This window comes from Triturus cristatus, chromosome 4_1, assembly GCF_964204655.1.
Source record: "Triturus cristatus chromosome 4_1, aTriCri1.1, whole genome shotgun sequence".
Taxonomy (NCBI): Eukaryota; Metazoa; Chordata; class Amphibia; order Caudata; family Salamandridae; genus Triturus; species Triturus cristatus.
This window is the reverse complement of record NC_140585.1, coordinates 890,890,869-890,913,446: the sequence shown is the minus strand read 5'-3', so window position 1 is coordinate 890,913,446 and position 22,578 is coordinate 890,890,869. Positions and strand designations below refer to the sequence as shown.

At 45.2% G+C, this 22,578-nt stretch overlaps 1 protein-coding gene across 2 annotated transcripts in view; it reads left to right on the top strand.

Moving 5' to 3' along the window:
- The window catches only part of LOC146855739 (natural cytotoxicity triggering receptor 3 ligand 1-like), a 145,688-nt gene that overhangs the window by 11,746 nt on the left and 111,364 nt on the right, over window positions 1-22,578 (top strand). The window contains exons 1-2 of one of the 2 annotated variants that reach the window (XM_085650651.1): window positions 1,339-1,917; window positions 8,317-8,661. In XM_085650651.1, coding sequence (XP_085506777.1) covers window positions 8,505-8,661 — 157 coding nt within the window. In that variant the 5' untranslated portion in view covers window positions 1,339-1,917; window positions 8,317-8,504. Of the gene's footprint in view, window positions 1-1,338; window positions 1,918-8,316; window positions 8,662-22,578 lie in introns of those variants that run through there. The other variant, XM_085650650.1, reaches the window with a different exon arrangement.

Genomic DNA, 22,578 nt, shown 5'->3' with positions numbered 1-22,578 from the left:
GAGCAGAAGACAGGCTGGCAAACACCATTTTGCATTATCCTCACAGGCTGAGGCCGGCGCAGTCATTTCTCATACAACATAGCAAACGACTTAGGACTGTCAGAAACATGTTTTAAATTACCCCCAGCGGTTTTGAGAAATAAACCGCAAACATAAAGGAGGGGCCAGAAACACACACTTGGTCACTATGCAGCAAAGCCCTTCCTCATTCACGCAAGCCTCTTAAATCAGGACGAGCCGTGGTCAGGGTGGCGGGGATCCAGAAGCTGGTCGCGGGGTCGGTCCTGCCATTAGTCAGCGCAAATCCGGTGAAGAGCAGAGGCCACGTGTGGGGAAGTAAACTGGGAGCTAGGCCACTTGCGGGGACAAAAAGCTAGTGTACAAGCGATAGCTACTGGCCACAAAACCGTGGCTTAGCAAGGGCCCTTGGGATGGCAAGTTGACTGTTAGGCACAAGACTCAAAGCCCGAGGTGGGTGGGAGATCAACAAGGGTGAAGGAGGAAGACAGGGATCAGCAAAAACGCCCGGATCGGTTGAAGGAGGAAGACAGGGTGCGGCAAGCGCTATATAGTGAAAGCATATTTATAAATCGGAGTAAGAGAGAGTTCACACTCCAGGCTGCACTCACTTTGCCTTTGCTGTGGCCTCAACGACTCTGCATTCTGATGGTCAGCAGCTGCGTGGAGAGACTGGTACATCTTATGTGCTGAACAACTCCAGAGCAAGGCCTTCCCCAGGCTGTTCACACAACCGCCAGCACCCCGGTTGGGTGAGTCGGCTCCCTCCGGTGCTAGAGAAAACATTTGTATTAATATAAAGTAACAGCTGTGCGAGCCTGCCGAAACTTTAACTCCGGCCACTGGCGGCAGCAGGACATGTGTGCTGGTACAAAACTCGCCCTGACCTCCTGACTCTGAGTCACGGAAGTTAGGAATGTAGCAAATGTGCCCTGCAGCTGCCAGTGGTGAATCCTAGTAAAAATTTTACATTGTAAGACTTAGTAGCCATAGCTGCAGTCTCCGAGACGGCCCCAGGAGCAGAGTGCAGGGCACACTGCCACTTCTCCCTCCAGCGTTAGTTTCAGTACAGATCAGTGGTGCATGGTTACTAGTGCTCCTGCTTAACAGCTCAGTAGGCGCTATATATGCGTGACAATGCATTTCAGTGCAGTGATGCGGATCACCACACTGAAATGCATTAGTGTCCCACGCGATGCGTGATACTTGGCAGGACTGAATCTCCTTTCACTGATGACAGATGTGAGGGCTCCGATGCTCCTAAACTGGGAGGGGGGGGGGGGGGGGGAGGAGGTGCAGCACACAAGGCAAAGAGCCTGTGTGGTTCCGGTACTGAGGGAAGAGGACGGGCTGGCAGGACGAAGGAGCCTTCACTTAGGGCTCAAGGAGCAGCAGACGTGTTTGATCCAACTTAGCTGGCACTGCATTTGGAGTTCTCTACAACTCCGCGGTTTGGTTCCTCTAGTCTGCCACATCGGACCGAGCTACGCTCAGAGTCTCACTGGCAGCAGGGTTTACCAAGCGGCCCCACAGGAGCCCGGGCACTGAGCTCCCAGTGTGTGGAGGCAGGAAGCCACGCCGCAGGGCGGATCGGACCCACGAGCTCGAAGATCGGCGCTCCAAGACCAACGCGACGCTCGTGGATCCCAGCAATGGGTTCTTCCACCTCACCTCAGGAGGCACGGGCATTAGCTCCCCAGTGCGGTGGCTAGTAATCATGCCGCAAAGGTGATTCAGCTTCCTCAAAACAGCCTCCAACCGCCTGATCAACGTTGGGGATTTCCATCATCAGCAGGGCTCAGAAGCAACTCCACCGGGCTCGGGCACTCGGCATGAAGCAGTGCGGAGGCAAGGAGGACCCCCCTTTGGGCTGATCAGATCCTCTAGCATGGTTGTATGGTATGGTATTGTATGGTGCCCGTCGGGAATTTTGCTTCTCCTGTCATTGCACCCAGATACTCACACACTTATATCGTACAAACTGAATGGCCTCTTTCTTATAACCAATTATCAGATATGTACTTTTACTGGACACCTGAACACTGTCTTATGTAAAATGGTCAAATTTATTACACAATTTCTCCTGTGATGTTTACACTCATGAATTTGACTAGATTAAAAACAGTTGTTATTTTACCTCGAGTACATCACTTTAATTATAGTTCAACTAATTTCTTTTAAGTATCTTAATAACAATACTTTGTGTTCAAGAAAAATCAACTTTGAAAAAACTCAGAACAATAATATACTATTAGCTCACATCAATTCAAAAAAAAAATTTAAGTTGTCGATGCACTGTTTTGGTGGTTTATTGGTTTTTCTCCACCTTCTTCAGTACAAACAATTATATTAAAAGCATTGATTTATCTAAAAAAGAAATAAAAACAGCATTTCTACATAGTCAATTCACTATTTTAAATTTGATAGATCTACATATCCAGGTTCAGTGTTTATGTCTCTTCTACGTTCTAGCAATTTTGATTTATATTAAAATTACTCCCATTCATTCTTCATAACTATATTTAGTAACAACAAAAGAGATGGACCCCAATAAATTATTGTGTGAGGACCAAACTTCCAAGTACCCTTATTTTTACTTACAACATTCATTCTTTCAATTTCCTTTAATCTTTGGGTGACCCTGCAGGATATTTGGACATCCCGGGAATTTACATCTCTACAGAGGTATTTTACCCGCCTATAAGATGAGAAAAAGGTATTTATCACCCCTGTCTTCTTCACCCACCGTAAATAGATGGCAGGCCTTCCTCCTTATGTAGTTTTGAGTAATTGTTTCTTATACAGATTTAATTTATCTTTCTCAAACCATTCTAGAGGGAATAATGTACTTCACTGTAACCCTGTCCCTTTTCAATGAGCAGGGCATCCCTCCCAATTTTGTGAATTACCCCTAGATATACAATGCAACAAGTAACATTTTACCTACAACAAGCCAGAACTATTGGCTTTATCAATTAGCATATTATGGTGCCCTTTGGGTATTTTGCAGCTTCTGTCATTGCACCCAGATATACAATCAGAGGAGAATGGATCACTTGTACCTGTATTACAACCAGGATCTGGTATGTTGACTGTCTTAAAAAACCCTCAATCACGTACAGGAATGGTGGAGCGGTATATCTTGATTATCCGCTTCTTAAGTCATGTGAAAGGATCATCATTGGGTCTTTTATTAAAAATTTGCTTTCCTCCACCTGGAGGTAGACCAACTGGTGATAACAGTAGTGTTCAGTAATGAAGTGAAGGTGAGTGAAGTGAATTTAAAATTACCTACATCTCTACAACAGGGAAATTGTATTACGTTTGAGATTGGGCAAGGTTAAAATTAAAGCGGTGCATATATAGAAGTCCTACTATTCTATAGCACCCGTTAGTCCATGTGAATGGTCGACATGTTTCAGCCCTTCTAAGTAAGTACGTAATTTACGCTTCGTCTCAATTGTTACCGATGCAAGGTAGACGGAGCGAGCACAAGTCGTGCAACCTGACACCCTCAGCAGGTTATTCAGCCCGCCAGTCCCCTGAGGAAGCCCAATATGGGAGTTACCAGGAACTAATGACTGGTAACAATTGAGAAGAAGGGTAAGTTACTTACCTGCCCTCACGTGTTGCGCAGTTAGCAACCCGTTTTTAACTTGTCCTGAAGAAAGCCCCCGACCCAGTTGGGCAATAGAAGGGCTGAAACATGTCGACCATTCACATAGATAATTTTAAATTCACTTCACTCACCTTCACTTCATTACTGATCACTACTATTATCACCAGCCAAGACCTAAAAAAACTTAACTCAGCAGCAGTGCCACCCTTCACTGCCTTTGATGCATCTTTAAAGGGACTTGTTACAGTTCTTTCCCAGTCTCATCCTTCCCGAACTGAACCATTTTAACTATTTTATACAATGATGCCCTTGTTGTTGCTTATTTATTTTATGCAACTAACAACCATTGACAAAGCCAATAGTCCTGGCTTGCTGTAAGTGTAACGTTACTTGTATTATAAATCTGAATGCAAAGACATAAAGAAGCAGCAAAATGCCAGTCGGGCGGCACACTATGCTCAGCAGAGATTTCTAAAATTAAGTGTTTTAAGCCACACCCTTAATTCTATTGGCAACACCCCTTTGTGAACCCCCCCCCCCCCCGCCCCCCAAGTTTTTTCCTCCCTCTTCAAGCCCTGGTTGAGTTTGATAACCACGGGCTTGATGTAGTTAAATCTGCCCAATTTTACATACAGTTTTGTGTAGTGCTGATCAGGGCACTCACACTCTCCTGCATTCTCTATTGGTAAGTGCTAGCGTGGGTGTCCTTGCAGTATTTGGCCTGCTAATGTCTAGACCTATATAGTGGAAAATGTAACCACCATGCAGCGCTAGAAAGGCAGGGCTAAATAGGTCTCTATGGCTGAGCTTCGTGCCTCGTGAATGAGCAATACTAAGAATGCACACAAGGAGGCTCCATAGGACCATGTGAAACAATTCTGTCCGTGTTAATTTCAGAACTTCCTTGGAAATCAGTCGCTTTAAGGAGACATCAACATTGCCCAATATGGGGATTTTGTTTAATACGTATCAAGGTGCTAATAAACCTCTATGTTATAACTCTTTTTTTTTAAGTTGAATGATACTTTATTACATTTCTTCTTACCACAGTCCATACTGTTGTCAAAGTTATGTTTGCCTTTTACCTGCCTGTATGCATTATGGCCGCGGTGAATGCAGAACCACTTGGTCGGCTTTTCCTGTTCAGTCTGGTTCCTTGCAATTCACTCCTGCAGAAGTCTGTGGGCTTTCACGTCAATGGGCCGGTTGGAAGATTTTTTTAGATGTCTTGAAAAACAGAGCAGCTGGAAAGGTGTCATATTCCAAGACTTGCAAAGGCACCGATTTAATGGGGAATTCTCCTTATTTCCTTTAAGGCCAAGCAATCTCTTTTGGCAGTCATCCAGAATCAACCATCGTTTTGTTAAGCAGTTTGATAAATTTGACTTTGAAGTAAATAGTTGATAGAAAAATCTCCCAGATTTACAGCTTAACTTTATCACCTTCGACCCTCGTGGATGAATACATTGATTTATATATGTATAACGCGAGAAGTATGACACCTGGATCTCCTTTTGTCGCTGAGCTTAAGCAGGTCTGGCAGCGAGAAGTGAGCAGTCAGGGCTAAAACAGATCCCTTCAATTGAACAGGAATAATGTAATCGCTTTCCTGAACGACAAGTAATTCGAAGCTTGTCACAAAGGCTGCTCCACCCTTTAACCTCTTGGAAGCAGACGCAGCAACCTTGAAGACCCACATGTTTCTGAAGGTCTGTATTACACGATTTCTGAAGATTGCACCGCGTGGTTCTGGATCCGTGGGACTCTGGTGATCTGGCGTTATGGACGACCTAAATAGAGGGCATAGCAATGGCCTAATGTGGGCATGGTGGCGTGTTGTAGTACGGGTGTCTCCCGCAGTTTTCGGAGGAAGATGAGAATTTCCCTCAAGGCATTTAACAAGCCAAAGCCAGTATTTGCTATGGGGAGGGGTGTAAATTAGTCTGTGAGATGGGTGGGGGAGGGTGTGATTCGCACATTTCCCAATTGAATAAACGGCAGGCCGCAGGGGAGAGTGGGTGAACTGTTCCCACGAGGAACAGGTTCAGTACTGATTTATTTATTTATTTATTTATTTAGTTATTTATTTATTTTTAATATTTGTAAAGCGCTGCATTTACCCGTAGGCGTCTTGGCGCTTGCATTAGGTGGCCCAGTAGGTGGGCATTTTTCTGGAGTATGGGTACTCGCGCACACTTTTCCAGGGGCCACAAAGTTTGGTCTGTGATGTGACCGAGGGCAGCATTGATGCCAGCAGGGTGGTGGAGAGGAGATTTGCGGTAAGGTGGGTATAGGGTAGGCAAAGCATACACATCTAGTGTCTGAATTGCATAATGTGAAACCAGAAAACTTGGGATTTAGCCCAGCTTCTCCACTTAACTAAATTGTGTGATCCTGGGCAACTGTTTTATTTCACTTTCCCTTCATATTCTTCATTATCACATATGAGGATCTTGAAGTACATGACTTCAGGATGTGTGTCATACAAAACCTTCTCTTGCATTTGATTTAATAAACTATAATGTTGTTCATTATCGTAGGAACCCATGCCACCCAAAGAGTGCATATAAAAACTGACTTGACTCTTAGTTCTCGATTGGCTGTTGTCAGGGTGGACAAGGAAACAAAGTTTCCACATTCATGTTTGAAAACTATCACTTAAAAAAAAATACTTCTGAATGCACCGGTACAATATGATGTGTTATGGTGAAACCGTTCTGCATGTTAATAAAATGCACTTTTTAAATTTTGCACAGACTTTTATCATACTTTCACACTTATGCTGCAAGATATTTTTAAAATGAAAATGTTTCTAAATGTTAGTGGTGCAGTACACCCTTGTTACTTCGTATCTTTAACTTAAATTAACCCTTAATTAAATGCTTGTCTGTTCATTTAACATCTTTTTAATGTTCCTCCTGAATCAAGTAAATAGCAGCCCAGTGCTCTAGGGCCGCTGTTGACCAGGGGGCTGCTTCTGAGGGTCAGGAGGGCCGCTTGCAGCCCCCGGGCCATACTTTGACTATCACTGGTCTAGAGTGACACACTGGGTGAAAAAAGATAGGATGGAAGACTACCCAGAGCGACTGCCAGTAATTAAACTATTTGCAAAAAATTGGCCCATCATCTTTTGGGTCCGAGTCCACTAAATGTTTGTGAGCTCCGAAAAGTAGTAATTTTGCACCCGTTCAAGGAATACTGCTTTGGGTGCAGATTTACAGTAATTTTTGGAAAACTGGTCGCTAAATATAAATTCCCAACCCCAAAAATGAGCAAGTTGAAACCTCTTAGTGAATTTAGAATAATGAGGAAAAAGCAACACATATATAGCAGACCCCACTCAGGGCCCCCAGATCCAACTACCTAGCCAAAAAGGCATTTATTTGGGGGGTGTCACAATTTAAATACCCCCCTGAAGCTATGCCTCTGGATATGGCAGAAATGTGATGTTTGAAAGCCAGGTTGTTAGCCTAGATTGCTTTCAAGGACATCACTTTCTCCTGGGGACTTGGAGGTTTACGCATGGGACCAGGCCATAAACTATTATCGCAGTGTAGTCCATGCCTGCCCATATGCATGCGCTCTGTTTTGTTGGGGTTAAGCTTTAAAATAAAATTGGTCCACCCACTGCTGAACTGCCCCAAGCAGGCATGCAACCTCTTTGCTGAAGGAGGTTCCTGAGCATCTAGGTGATCAGGATCTGAGTATCGTCAGCATAAAAGCAGTGCACAACAACCAATGAAAGAATGATGTCTAACACTGGTCTTGTGGACAGATAAAAAGGACGGGCAACTGTGAGGGTCCCTGTGGCATACCTGAGGCTTGCTGTCAGAGCTAAAAGTTGCTAATCTTAAAAAGTGATACTGATCAGCTAGGAATGGCCTAAACTAGTCCAGAACAGTGTCTTTAACATCCACCTCTGTAAGTCTGGTTATCAGCATCTGGTTTGTGCTGAAAGTAGTGTAGAGTTCTAGTAAGATCACCCCAGCTGCATTAGTTTCGCCCCATATAAATCAGATGCCGTCAGAGCTGTTATGACACTTTCTGTACCCTACTAAGGCGAAAGCACAACTGCCAGTCACCCTAGTTGTTGTCCTCTTCTAGAAATCCTGAGAGTTGCTTAGTGACCGCCTCATCCAGGATCTTACCAAGGGTTAGTAGCAAAGTGATTGGGCAATAGTCTTTTTTTACATCAGCTGAATCCAGGCTCGTTTCCTGTTGTTCTTTAGAAGTGGAGGGACTACGCCCTTCTAGGCTACTGGCACTGTGCCTGACAGCAGAGAAATGTTAAATGACTCTGCCATTTTCCCTACAAAAGCCACAGCTAACATCTGAGCCACCGATGGGGGCCAAAGGATTGTCAGGAGAGCCTGATTTGAATGTATGCAGAAGAGTGGCAACTTTTCAGGGTACCCTTACCTGAAGTCTGTCCAATTTAGGTGGCACTTCTCCCATTTGCTGGTTCCATTATTGTGTTTCGGATGTCCGAAGGGCTTGTTTGACCAGCTTGGCTACATCTTTATTTTGTGGTCGATGATACATCCGAGTGACGTGGATGCAGGGCCCAAGGAGGGGGAGATTGTACTGGTGAAAGGGGTTATTTTTTATCAATATTTGAAGATTGTATTCTAAATTAAGCAGCCTATAAAGTATTTTTGCATTTATTTTCTGTTTCCCAGCTTGCACCACCCGGCAGGCGTCTACGACCTTAAAAAAGGATCCAGTTGTAGCTGCATTGAGGGGAGAGTCAGTGAATTTGACATGCTCCCGTGGATGGCACGACCTCACCCGATTCCGCTCTGAGTGGGAATTTCATGGCAAACATAAAGAGTTATTCACCCCAGAATCCACAGAGAATGATAGCCGGATGTCCATCCTAAAAGATGAAAACAAGGGGGATTCAGTCCTGAAGATCACAGGCGTGAAGCTCAGTGATGCTGGAATCTATCGCTGCACGATCCACGTCATTCTACCCCCGCCTGCGTACAGTTTCCAAGGAAAAAGGACCACGCTAGTGGTATTTGGTAACGTATCATCTAATATATCATATTGTCTGTGAACATCTATGACTGGGCTTGCTGTAGTGCGCTGGTTGTGCAAATATTTTTCTTTAGAATGACACTTTACTGACTGCCAGGTGGGGTTTGATTAGAGAATGAGGCTGGGAAGGCAGGTCTAGCTTTCCGGCTTCAGTTACTGAGGTGGTGGGAGAGAATTGATCTTCTCATTTCAGAAATAAACATTACATTAGATGCGAGGAGTGGCTAATGTTAAGAAGAAGCCTGCTTTATTATCATTGTAAATGTGGCCTTTACATAGCACAGACCTCACAGCATGAGTAGCTGAGTGCTAGACATAAATCAATCGATTACATAGTACTATTCGGCAGCACATAGACGCACATCATACTAAGCAACAATCAGCAACACACCAGCCTATATTTTTAGAGTAGGTTGAACACAAAACTATTAGGAGTCAAGAACAAGTAACAGCTATAACAGTGTCAAAGGCCGGGTGTGTCAATTATCCGGTTTCAGGTGGTGTCTGTATAGATGAGTGTGTAGGACTTTGCGAAAGGCTAGGTATATTCAACTTGGTATGTTCTTCTGAGAGCTTGACAAGACAAAGTTTGATAGAAAGGTTTGATGATTTGTCATAAGGATTTAAAGAAGTAGTGTCACTTTGCCTGTAGTTTGGCTACTTAGAAGTCAAGTCTGGTCTCTAGTGACAGCCGGTGGAGGTCTTGTATTTGGGTGAGAATCTGTCTGATTCTTTTACTCTCTTGATAAGTTATGCATCAGAGTGTAAGATGCCTCTAAGAGGTGCCACTGAGGTTTTATGGAGACCAGCTAGCACAGCGTTGCCACAATCAAGGTGAGAAAGAACCAGAGGTTTTACCACTGTTCTGAAACCTGCTGGTGGAGTTGTGGGTTTGGGCTTCCAGAAGAGTTGGAAATAGGCCTTTTGGCCAGCTTAGCTATGTGGAGTTGCATATTATTTTCTAGTCAATGATAGATCAGAGTAATTTTACTGAGGGGACCAAGAGGGGAGATGACCAGAGAGGAGAGATGTAGGGGGTTCTTTTGAGTATAGGAGTAGGAACTTTGATTTATTTTAGTTTAGTTTAAAAATGAACATGTTCATCAAGCCTGTTAGCTGTATCAGCAAAACTCTGAGATTTTCATGTAAAGTTGAGGATCATCTACATGGAGAGGACCACTGATGGTTAATAATACCCTTTTCTTTGACCATATCGCTCAAAGTTACCATCTATAGGTTGAATAATTAAAGGGATAATAATGTGGAGCCCTGGAGCAGCTCACATTTTAGTAGTAAGGTAGAAGACTAAAATGATTCCATTGAGGTCTTGGTGACAGGAAGGAGACAAAACATTTCAGTACTTGAACCTCAATTCTCATTCTGGTGAATAGGATAGTGAGAATGGTTTAAGACAAGCCCGGCATAACCAGAAGACACGAGGCACCTCCATTCTAGGTTGTCCAGTATTGAAAGAGTAGCGTTCCTGTAGTGCCTTTTGGTGCTGAATTCTGATTGGTAAGCCTTTTTGAGGTTACTCTCAGATATGTGGGCTAGAAGTTGCACTGAAGACGCTTTTCAATTATTTTCACTAAAAAGGGCAATTTGGATACTCGTGAATCGCAAACCTTGCAAGGAAAAGAGGTTCCTTGATTGGTGAGGGGCTGAGAGGAACTCTGAGAGGAAGTACACCCTCCCGTGGATTAACACTGTGTCACTATAAGTACTCCCTTGATTAACCAGTCTGCCATTAGAAGATGTGGCTAACTGGAACAGTATGCTGATGGTGGATAGATGGTGTGCCCTATTTGAAGTAATTAACACCACCTAGGCGTGGGGAAGGAAGCATGTCCTTTTGTTATTATATTCCCTCACACACCCTAGTGGTGTCATGCTTCATCATCGGGACACCCCAACGCCTAGAAGTCAGGGTGGGCTTGACCCTTTTCAGGGAGCACTTACTGAGATAATTTTTGGACAGGGGGATACAGATTAAGAATCAATGTCAGACCCCAGTTTCCCTTTATTCTTGGGTCTGGCAATGATAATAAAAACAAGAAGTTAGGGGTTTCTAGAGATATTATGGTCCTAGGACCCTATTGCCAACATGTTTCTGTCCCTTGCTGCCCCATAAAGGGTGCTAGGACTTTCTTCAGGGCGTGGGCCCCCTGGGAAATTAGAATAGTAAGAGAATTTCCCTAAACTACTTCACGATAAGGGCAGGTAGCTGCTCCTTCTAAACGAGACACTTGTCGTCAAAATCACTCCATCTGTTGGGAAGGAAAGAGGGGAGACAAGACAGACAAAGTACAAACTCGTTATATCCTAATTACCAATTGAATAAATTAAAATATATTGGTGTTCATATCACCGTGTTCCACACATCATTATAAGTGAGAAGAAATAGAATGTGCGCGTGATTGTAGCACATCCTCTTGTACACATACCACACTCTTTGTAGCGTGTGAATTCAAGGGTGGCAGTCGTTTACCGCATCCTAATTTCATACACTCCTTTGTGCGTGACTCGCTAGTATCAGTCATGTCAATCAGACATACTAACATGAAAACACGGGAACACCACAAAAGGGCACATCTCTCATTCCTGTATCAAGTGAAGTTCACACATTCTCATATTCAATCATTTCGTAAACATTTCCGCTTACCCCAATTTAGGAGAGGATTTACCCCATGTGGTACCTCAATAAGAGGGGTAGCCCTGTAGTCAGACTCTGCAGCTCGGAAACATTAGAGGATTCCAAGATAAGTAAAACCGAATGCACGGGTATGATTTTTCGTTAGTGGCGGCCAGGTCAATGGTGTCGAGCCCGGGAGGTAGTGGGGGAAAAAAAGGAGGGAAGAACGCCCACCAGGACGGAAATACAATACTTATTGGTCTGCGCCTTAAACATGCCCCAAGACGTAACTTTTTGTTCAGTGCACATATGAAAACTACTCACGCCATCAAGGGTCCTGCCCCGTAGGAAAACCTGTTTGGTTGAGGTTCCCACCGCTTGGAGTAGCTGCTGTGTCTGCGGTCACGGCTTTTTACTGATGTACGGAGCCTCGATGGATATCTAGCCCGCCTGCTTCCGGGGACGTGTGACCACACCTATTGACGGAAGCGCGGTCTTTGTGTGGTCCGTGCTTGGAAGCCTGGGAATTGTAGTTGTGGGTGTTTCAAAGGCATGTAGTTCAAATGTTACTGAAACGCTCTTATTTGCTAGTTCTATGCGTACATTTGGAGACCTCGGTTCTAATTGGAATTTTTTTATTTATTTTGTAACTTTTTTTCTAGACTCATCTCATATGACCTCCGCAGCTATGGCACCCATTCGATACGGACCATTCCTATGCCAATAGCTTGGTAAATTCACTCTCAGCTGGTGTTCTTTATAAGGAGTGAACCCATAACACACCACTTGAGCTGACCAGAGGTTTTTAATCATTGGGTCATTGTCCCCTCCCTATACTCAACCCGGTGTTCCGCTACCCAGGAGATCCAAAATATCCCAGAACCGTCCCTACTCTACGCTTTCCCTATGGGCATTTACTCTTTGGTCCAATGCTCTAAAATATCTAACAGAGCTCCACCAAACAGACCAAGTAGGGGGAGTCTTCTGGCACCACAACTTACAAATCTCCCTCCTAGCCAATAGCATCAGATAAAACACCAACCTTTGTTTAGGCCCTATCGGGGCCAACACTCCCCCCAATGCTGTAGTAAGACCAAATAATATAAGAGGTAGACTTACCTCTATATTGCAACCCAAGGCTCCGGAGATAGTCTTACCCACATCTACCCAAAATTCTTGTATCCTGGGACAAGATGCAAATATATGGATATCATCCGCGTTCTGATGGCCACATCTTGTACAGCTGGCTTCTCCGCCGCCCTTTATCTTGGAAAGCTTGAGAGGGGACCAGTAGATTCTATGAAGTGTAAAAAGGTGTTTTTGCCTGAGTGCGGCAGATTTAATCAAGGGGTAAAGAATGTCTAAAGATACTTGCCATAAAGTTTCCAGATCTTCATTCGGCAAATCACTCTCCCAAATTCTATAGAGTTGGTTCATCTTCTTCTCTGTAGCTGCCAGGAGATGGTTATACCATTGAGCCACCTCTCTTTTTCTTGCAGTTAGGTCCTGTAACTCGCATTCCATGTTGTTATCCTGCACGATTGGCCAGGATTGAGAGTTACACCAAGAAGAAAGCTGGTAAAACTTGAACCTAGACAGAGTACAATTGGTGATGTGGTTCCAGTATTCCCAAGGGTGGCATTTATCGCCCAGAACCAAATCTCTCCAAAGTACAACCCCTGCCTCTTTTAATGGACGGGCGAGGAAATCCATAAGACACTCGGGTGTGCCAGGAGAGTCCCAGACCGGCGCTCATTCGCTATAATACGATAGTCCCAAGCACTTTCGACAGTCTGACCAAAGCCTAGCAGCCAAACGCAGAGTCTTTAAGCAAATTTTTTTGAAAAATTTTGGTGAGCCAAATTTATACATAAAACCTGACTCCTCTTCCCCTACTAGCATAGCTTTAAACATGCAGCCAGTCGGTGAACTGTCGGGGGAGAGCAATAGCCTTCTACAGTTCTTTAATTGATAAGCCCAGCAATACAACTGGAAATCTGGGAGGGCTACCCCCCTCGCTGAAGCTTGCGCCTGAGTTTTTTCCAAGATAACCAGATCGATTTATTGGCCCAAATAAAGGAGGAAATCTTGCTCTGGATTTTGAGAATATCTGATTTAAGAAACTCCAATGGGATGTTATTGAAGAGATACGTATACTTGGGAAGTACACACATCTTGATTAGGTTGACTCGTCCATACAACGATAGTGGGATACTTTGCCCTCTTTTAAGTAAGATATCCACTTCCTTTGAGACTCTATCTAGGTTAGTCTTGGGGATTTTGGCGAGGTCTTGAGTAATTATGACTCCTAGGTATCTGAGTTCTTAAGCAAAAATCCCCGTCGAATCATTGATGTTCCAGGCCATGATCTCGGTTTTCTCATTATTTACCTCGCAGCCTGACAGATTACCAAAGGTTTGGGCTTCTACCTCAAGCTCTGGGAGTGTAGTGCTAACATTAGATGATAGGAGGATCAAGTCATCCGCATACAATGCTACCTTTTGTGTATACCCATTAATCTCAAAGGGAACAATCTTCTTGTTTAGCCTTATGCTCTGGGATAATTGTTCGATATATAGGTCAAATAAAATGGGGGAAAGGGGACAGCCCTGCCTAGTTCCCCGCCCGATCTTAACTACGGGGGAAAGGGTTCCATTGATCAGAATCTGAGCCCGTGGGGATTTATATATTTCTTTCAGCACTAGCCTGAAACTATCCGGGAAGCCAAAGACCTTCAAAGCCCTATCTAAAAATAGCCAATTCACACGATCAAAGGCCTTGGCTGCGTCAACCGTGATGATTGAAAGGGGAAGGCTCAATGTCGAAGCGAGGTCGATGGACCCTATTAGGGTCTGTGTTAAATCTGACATCTGGCGGCCAGGCATGAAGCCCTTTTGGTCTTGATGGATTATCGACCCAACAACTTTGCTGAACCGAGCATTTAAAACCCCAGCAAAGACTTTATAGTCCACATTAAGCAACGAGATTGGTCGATATGACTGGCACTGAGCTGGATTCTTCCCTTGCTTTAAGATCAATGCAATAACTGCATTGCTCCAGGAATCAGGCAGAAGGGAAGTACCATCTAGGATGCTATTAAACAATTCCAACCATACCGGCACAATCTCCTCTCTCAAAATTATATAAACCTCAATCGGCATTGCATCCGGACCTGCTGCTTTCCCCTTCCTCCCAGCATCTAAGATAGTTGATATCTCTATGCTTCTTATTGCTGATGTGAGAATTCCATGATTACCGGCGGGTAATGTAGGAAGATGTTTGTCTCTAAGCCATCTGTCCATATGATCTTCTGACACCTGGAGGTGATCCTCATAAAGTTCCTGAAAAAATTGCGTAAAAGCAGATGCTATACTACCCTTATCCTCCAGGATTTGAGAGCCGCTTTAATTTTAGTGATATAGTTATTGGCTCTGTCAACCCTACTTTTCATTGCCAGGAGTTTGCCACAATTCTCCCCCTGTTCGAAGTCCCTCATTTTACTTATCTCCCACTTTTGACGTAGGATTTCCTCCGACCTCAGTTTAAACCTCAGCTGCAATTCTTCAACTTTCTTGATTAAGATTATATTATCCGCTCCAGAGGAAACACTAGCTTTTAGATCGGTCTCTGCCCCCGCTAAGTCCGTTTCTAGATCGGCGAAATCTTTTTTCTCAGCCCTATCCCAGCCCACTACCATGCCTTTTAATATCCCCCTCAGGCAGGTTTTAAAAGTGTCCCACACCACATGTAATTTAGTTGAGCCTACATTCCCCTGGAAAAAACGGGCAGATTCTAACTTTAAAAAGCCCGGAGTTGAGGGCTGTAAAAGGAATCTTCTATTTAAAGTCCACCTTGTCGGAAGTACTTCTGTAGGGAGTGCCAATTTCAGAAGTATAGCACCATGGTCGGATAAAGTATAGGGAGATATTCCATTTTGTGTATTTTTTCCAGGTCGGCATGCTCCATAAACATGTAGTCTATCCTTGAATAGTGGGAGTTCTTCTTGCTATGGAAGGAGTATTCTCTCTTCTTGCCCATTTTATTCCGCCATATCTCTATAAGGTTAAAGTTTTTCAACATCGTCAAAAGAAGGGTTTTAACCCGCGGCAATGCTACTTGGTTTCTGGGGGTAGACCTATCAAGTTTATTATTCAGAAGTATATTTAAGTCACCCCCTACAATCAAAGCTGAATCGAAATCCGCTAATGCAAGACATAGATTGTTCAGGGGGATGATGTCGTCATCATTAGGCCCAAAATAGCTGACTATTGTATATTTAGCCCCCCGACATTTGATTGCTACTATGACCCAACGCCCTTCCTTATCAACTTGAGCTTTGACTACTTCTACTCCTTAGTTTTTTAAAAATATTACAGCAACCCCTTTGAAGAGCACGATTGATCAGTCGCTATGATCTTGTCGACCCATCTTAGTTTCCCAAATAGTGTGAGACATTCTGACTGTGATAGTTGCGTCTCCTGTAGCATTAATATACTGGCTGTGCTGTTTTTTAGGTATTGCAGGATCAAGCGCTGCCTGCCTTACACCTTCAACCCATTCACATTCCAGGTTAAAAGGTTAAGGTGGAATTTCCCTCCCATTATGGGTCTATCCTCCATCACCAATTTGCCTTCCCACACCACAGCAGCTACAGACGCTGCAACCTGAGGCTGTTATGTCACTAGAGATTGAGTATTCATTTTTTTTTCCCCAATGCTCCCCACCAAAAAAAAACTGCATAGTGTCGATAACTATAAAAAAGTATGAAAGTATGAAACCCCCATAAAAACCAGATCAGCTAGTTTTAGCCTGGCTCAGGAAGGTATCCACTTCCTCTGGAAATCTGAAATTATAGGTTTTGTTAACCCAAACAACTTTTAGGAAGGCCGGAAATCGCAGTTGCGTCTGTGCTCCCAACTCCTTCAATGCATCCATTCTCTTACCCAGTTCCCATCTTCTATCCTCAGTGACCCGGGAGATGTCTGACCTGATCCTGAAAGTGACATCTTGAACCTGAATGGACTTAAGTTTTAAGGCAGCCCCTAACAATTGCTCCTTTAACAGATAGGACTGAAAATGAATTAAAACTTTTCTGGGCTTTTTCCGGGACGGGTTCAACTTGAATGGATCCCTATGGATTCTCTGGATCTCAGACTCCCAGATAGTAGGGGTAGCAATTTGCGGGAAGGCTTCACTCAAGAGATTGATAGCAAAAGCTTTTAAATTATCTCCTTCTAAACCTTCCCTTAGATCTAAAATTCTTATATTGTTCCGTCTCGAGATATTTTCCAACCTCTCCAACCTTTCTGTCAAGTCCCGTTCTTTGCTCTCAATCTCTGCACCTCTTTGGAGTTTTCTCTAACTTCTGAACCCAATTCCTCCACTCTAGACTCTAGGATCTCAGTTCTGTGAGTCAGTTCTACAAGATTTTCCTTTAAGCTGTCACAGGTATCTTGTATCTTCTTTTGGTTTGATTCTGAGGTAGAAAATTGTACTCCAATCTCAATAGACAGCTGCCTTAACATCCCATGTAATGAATCTGGACTTCAAGAGTTTGGGGGGTTGATGGTAAGCCCTCTGGAACATCTGGTTCAATCTGGCCCTCCCCGTCATCCAAAGAAGCCCCCAGAGGCTCACTGAGCAGGGAGTACCGATTAGAGACGGGAATTACAGCCAGCGAATTCTGGCGCTCTTCTACCGGTGGAGTCATTACTTGGTTTGTCTCATCCTGGTGTGGAAATTTAGCTTGCGAACTGAACATTATATGCGCCATCTTGTCTCTCCCCAGTGCAACACACAGGAAAGCGCACGGCAGCCATTTTAGGCACCCTGGTCTCTCCCTGCTCATTGCCGATCGCCAGCGCGTCCCCCTGGCATTGCGAGCATTCCCCCGCGCGCCGGCCACCCCCGCTCTCTCATACACGGGCCATAAACCCTCTCCTTCTGCGCGACCCTGCCATGGAACCACATCCCACGCCTGACCGACATCCCATACATGGTCATGCATCTCTTTGATAACCCCCTTCCTCTGCGCCCCATTGTCCGAACCGATCCCAGGCCATCACCTAGCCCTGCGGATGCAGTTTATTGCCCCTACTGTAAGGGAAACACCCCACATCAAAGGGATTACAGTAGATCAAGGCCCCCCACCCCCTGAGACCCGACCGGTCGCACACACCCCCAGGAATTGGCGGAATGTCCAGCTGTGTGATAGCCATCTCCTACTGTGGGTGGGGTGGGGACTTCCACTGTAGATATGTGTGGGAACGAGCTTGAAGTGGGGATTCTGAGGATGTTCTTTCATGTATCAAAGCGATCTCAAGAATGTGCCATGTATGATAAACCTTCAATAAAGTCATAAACCTGTGTATAAGAGGCCAGGCCTCAGAGATGCAGTTAGAGCACCTCGTGACGATACCTCGCTGTCTGATCTGATGTGTTCCACTCCGACGGAATAAAACTTTGTTTCCTGCCTTCCAGTCTCCGGCGCCTGCCTCTTTGTTGGTTTAGCATCGAATGGTATAAGAGGCGATTACCGCCGGGCAATACTTGAAAGGTTATTGACTACGACTGCCGCTACCATTTAACACTGGGACTTCCCCATAGCTTGAGTATTAGGCATAAAGTACGATCGAAGGGAAGGAGTAACTTTAACTGGGCAAAGATTTTTTTTTTCCTGGAGTTCTCAGGAGAGGGCTTCCCAGTTTCACCTATTCTGTTAGTCAGTCTCTTTTGTTTGGATTTCGCTGTTGTCGCAGAGACCGCTATTGCTTGAGAGGATTGGCGGGGATGTTCAGCGATAGGCCCACTATTTAGAAATGTTCGTGACCTCAGTTTATATCTTTTCCCAAGGGGCGGCTCTGATCTCTTTAATTTAGGCAAACCATTCTTAGCGGCTCCAGTCTCTCCCAATTTTTTAACTGCGCCTCACGGTTTGATTCATATCAACAAAGTACAGACTCCAGGTCAGACATGAATATACACTTTAACTGATTGTAAATATAGTGGTGTCAATATAACTTTATTAGTCAACTGATTTGAGCCAAATAAGTTTGAGAGTTTTCTTGACATTTTAGTAAAAGAACTGGATCATATGATTAATGGCCAACCAATTGATCATATGTACGTACAATGCGTGAGATTAAATGTAAAATTCCAATTAGAACAGAGGTCTCCAAATGTACGCATAGAACTAGCAAATAAGTGCGTTTCAGTAACATTTGAACTATGTGCCTTTGAAACACCCGCGACTACAATTCCCAGGCTTCCAAGCACGGAACACACAAAGAACGCGCTTCCGTCAATAGGCGTGGTCACACGTCCCCTGAAGCAGGCGGGCTAGATTTCCATCGAGGCTCCGTACATCAGTAAAAAGCTGTGACCGCAGACACAGCAGCTACTCCAAGTGGTGGGAACCTCAACCGAACAGGTTTTCTTACTGGGCAGGGTCCTTGATGGCGTGAGTAGTTTCCATATGTGCACTGAACAAAAAGGAATGACTTGGGGCATCTTTAAGGCGCAGACCAATAATTATTGTATTTCCGTCCTGGTGGGCGGTCTTCCCTCCTTTTTTTCCCCCCACTACCTCCCGGGCTCGACACCACTGACCTGGCCACCACTAACGAAAAATCATACCCGTGCATTCGGTTTTACTTATCTTGGAATCCTCAAATGTTTCCGACCTGCAGAGTCTGACTACAGGGCTACCCCTCTTATTGAGGTGCCACATGGGGTAAATCCTCTCCTAAATTGGGGTAAGCGGAAATGTATACGAAGTGATTGAATATGAGAATTTGTGAACTACACTTGATACAGGAATGAGAGATGTGCCCTTTTGTGGTTTTCTCGTGTTTTCATGTTAGTATGTCTGATTGATATGACTGATACTAGCGAGTCACGCACCAAGGAGTGTATGAAATTAGGATGCGGTAAATGACCGCCACCCTTGAATTCACGCACTACAAAGAGTGTGGCATGTGTACAAGAGGATGTGCTACAATCACGCGCACATTCTATTTCTTCTCACTTATAATGATGTGTGGAACACGGTGATATGAACACCAATATATTTTAATTTATTGAATTGGTAATTAGGATATAACGAGTTAGTACTTTGTCTGTCTTGTCTCATCTCTTTCCTTCACAACAGATGGAGTGATTTTGACGACAAGTGTCTCGTTTATAAGGAGCAGCTACCTGCCCTTATCGTGAAGTAGTATAGGGAAATTCTCTTACTCTTCTAATTTCCCATGGGGCCCACGCCCTGAAGAAAGTCCAAGCACCCTTTATGGGGCAGCAAGGGACAGAAACATGTTGGCAATAGGGTCCTAGGACCATAATATCCCTAGAAACCCCTAACTTCTTGTTTTTATTATCATTGCCAGACCCCAGAATAAAGGGAAACTGTGGTCTGATATTGATTCTTAATCTTTATCCTCCTGGCCAAAAACTATCTAAGTAAGTGCTTCCTGAAAAATGGTCGAGCCCACCCTGACTTCTAGGCGTTGGGGTGTCCCGATGATGAAGCATGACACCACTAGGGTGTGTGAGGGAATATAATAACAAAAGGACGTGCTTCCGTCCCCACGCATAGGTGGTGTTAATTACTTCAAATAGGGCATACAATCTATCCACCATCAGCATACTGTTCCAGTTAGCCACATCTTCTAATGGCAGACTGGATAATCAAGGGAGTACTTATAGTGACACACAATTTGGATACTCGCCTGAGAGTTTGGAACTCCCTTTCTTTCTGTTGGGAATGAGGAAAGTTGATTAAGATTATGTAAGGAACAGATTTCAAATAATCTGGAAGTCAGTGGGTTTTAGTGATGTTTCAATGATTGTGAAGCATCCTAGAAATATATGGACAGAGTAGTGCATTTGCATGGATGTACGGAGATTGTTAAAGTGATCTGCAAAAATTGAATTATTTCCTCTTAGGCAGTAGGTCATATGAAAACAGATGTGTGTGTTCAGTATACGTTTGACCAATATTGACATCAGTCCAAAGAGCGAGAGGAAGGTGAGTCTAATTGTTTACAGGAGCATTTATTTTTGTGCATGATGGCAAGACCCTCCTCAGTTTTGATCAGTCTATCTTGCATAAGGTGTCCTATCTGCGCGGTAGCAGTATGTTGAAAGAAAGTGTAGATGAGTCACAGAACCATGTTTCTGTGACAAAGATTAGGTCTAAGTTGTGTAATGTAATCAGCTCTGCAATCTGAGCAGCATGCTCTTGGAGAGATCTACCAATGATCAGAGCACGCTTTAGACGGTAGTCTTGTCTGAGTGCAGAGTATGATGATGTAGTGCTAGTGATTTGTAGTAGTGATTTGTAGTAGGTGCTTCATATGAATGCATTGCCACGTTTTATGAGGCTGTCGGGGTGTCCGATAATTTTGTATACATTCTTGGTCGCACCACATCAAAAGATGGATAATTAGGAAAAAAGTGTCACAGCCTGCCATGAAGCAGATTTTTTTTTCTTACCTCAATGGGAACACAATTAATCATTACATTAAAAACAACCATATTCTTCATCTCACAGGATATATGAAGCCCAAAAATACTGGCCTTAGCACTAATAAGGCAGTGTATGATCCAGTTACTCCAGACATTAGACCTTTCTGCACCTTCTCTCCTGCTACCCTCTAAAGTACTCTTTAAACTATCCCTCCCACTTGTGCAGGGAGCACCATTGTTTTGTAGCTAGGTTCACACTATCCAAGTTCACATGCATACATTAAGTCACGTCATTCGCAATCTCTCTGGCAGCTATTACAGAGTTTTATCCACAGATAAAACCCCAGGGTAGGTCGCTCCCCTGTCCTCACAGCGCCACCAGATCCCCTGTTCTGTCTTCTCCTTTTGCCTGCATCGCTGCCTGTGCCCCGAGTGCCTGTGTTGCCGCTTGTCTGCGTTCGCGCTCCCCTTTTTTTCCTTCTGTATCCCCGAGTGCCTGTGCTGTGTGATCGCGCTCCCCTGGTTTCCTTCTGTATCCCCGAGTGCCTGTGTTATGTGATCGCGCTCCCCTGGTTTCCTTCTGTATCCCCGAGTGCCTGCATCTCCTGAGTGCCGTCCCCCTTGCCCTCCTGCCGTCTCCCCCTCGTTTTTCCTGTTTTTCTGCGCCTTTTTCATTTTTCTAGGCCTCCTCGCCTTCGGAGCCTTTTTCCCGCCGCCGCTTTTTTGCCGCTTTTTTCCCCTACCCGCCCTCCTCCTGCCTCCCAGCTGACCCCGCCTCCCCGGCTACCCCTTATATGGCGGCCGCTGCGAGGCCGCGCAGTGGACGCGCCGCTGGCGCGCCGCTTGCGCACCGAAGGCACGCCTAAGGCAAGCCCGTCTGCGCCCGTCCGCGCCTGGCCCGCGCTCAGCACCCGAACCCCTGGCCCCCGCGCCCCCCACCTGACCTACGACTCCGCCACCCTCGTCAACCTCAACCCCGGCCGCACTCCGGGCTGCTACCGCACCCACCCTAAACGGACCCACGGACCCTTCACCTGCAACAACTGTCACTTCACCTGCCCACGGACCAACACTGCTCCCGTCAAGAACAACTCCCCCGGAAGCAATCTCCACTGCATCCTGGTCAACACCCGATCCATCCACAGGCACGCCATCGAATTGTGGAACCTCATCAACTCTACGAACCCGGACATTGCCTTCCTCACCGAGACCTGGATGAATCCCTCCTCGGCACCCGACATCGCCATAGCCATCCCCGACGGCTACAAAATCATCCGGAAAGACCGCACCAACCGCATCGGAGGAGGCATCGCCATCGCACACAAAAACTCCATCCGCATCTCAACCAACACCGACAACTCACTCCCCGGCGCCGAACATCTCCACTTCACGATCCACAGCGACCCCAAGACCACCCTCAGAGGCACCCTCATGTACAGACCACCAGGACCCCGCACCAAGTTCAGCGAAGACATCGCAGACTTCGTCAACCCTCATGCACTCTCGTCCACCGACTACATCCTCCTAGGAGACCTCAACTTTCACCTGGAGAACCTCACCGACAACAACACCACCGCCTTAATGGACAACCTCACCAACCTGGGACTGAATCAGCTAGTCAACACACCCACCCACTACGCCGGACACACGCTCGACCCCATCTTCTCCTCCAGCAAACACATCACCTTCAGCCACACCACCGAACTCACCTGGTCGGACCACAGCTGCGTCCACTTCATCTTCAAGAAGACCACTGTGCACCACCACACCCAGCAACCACCAAGAAGACACTGGACTCGTATCA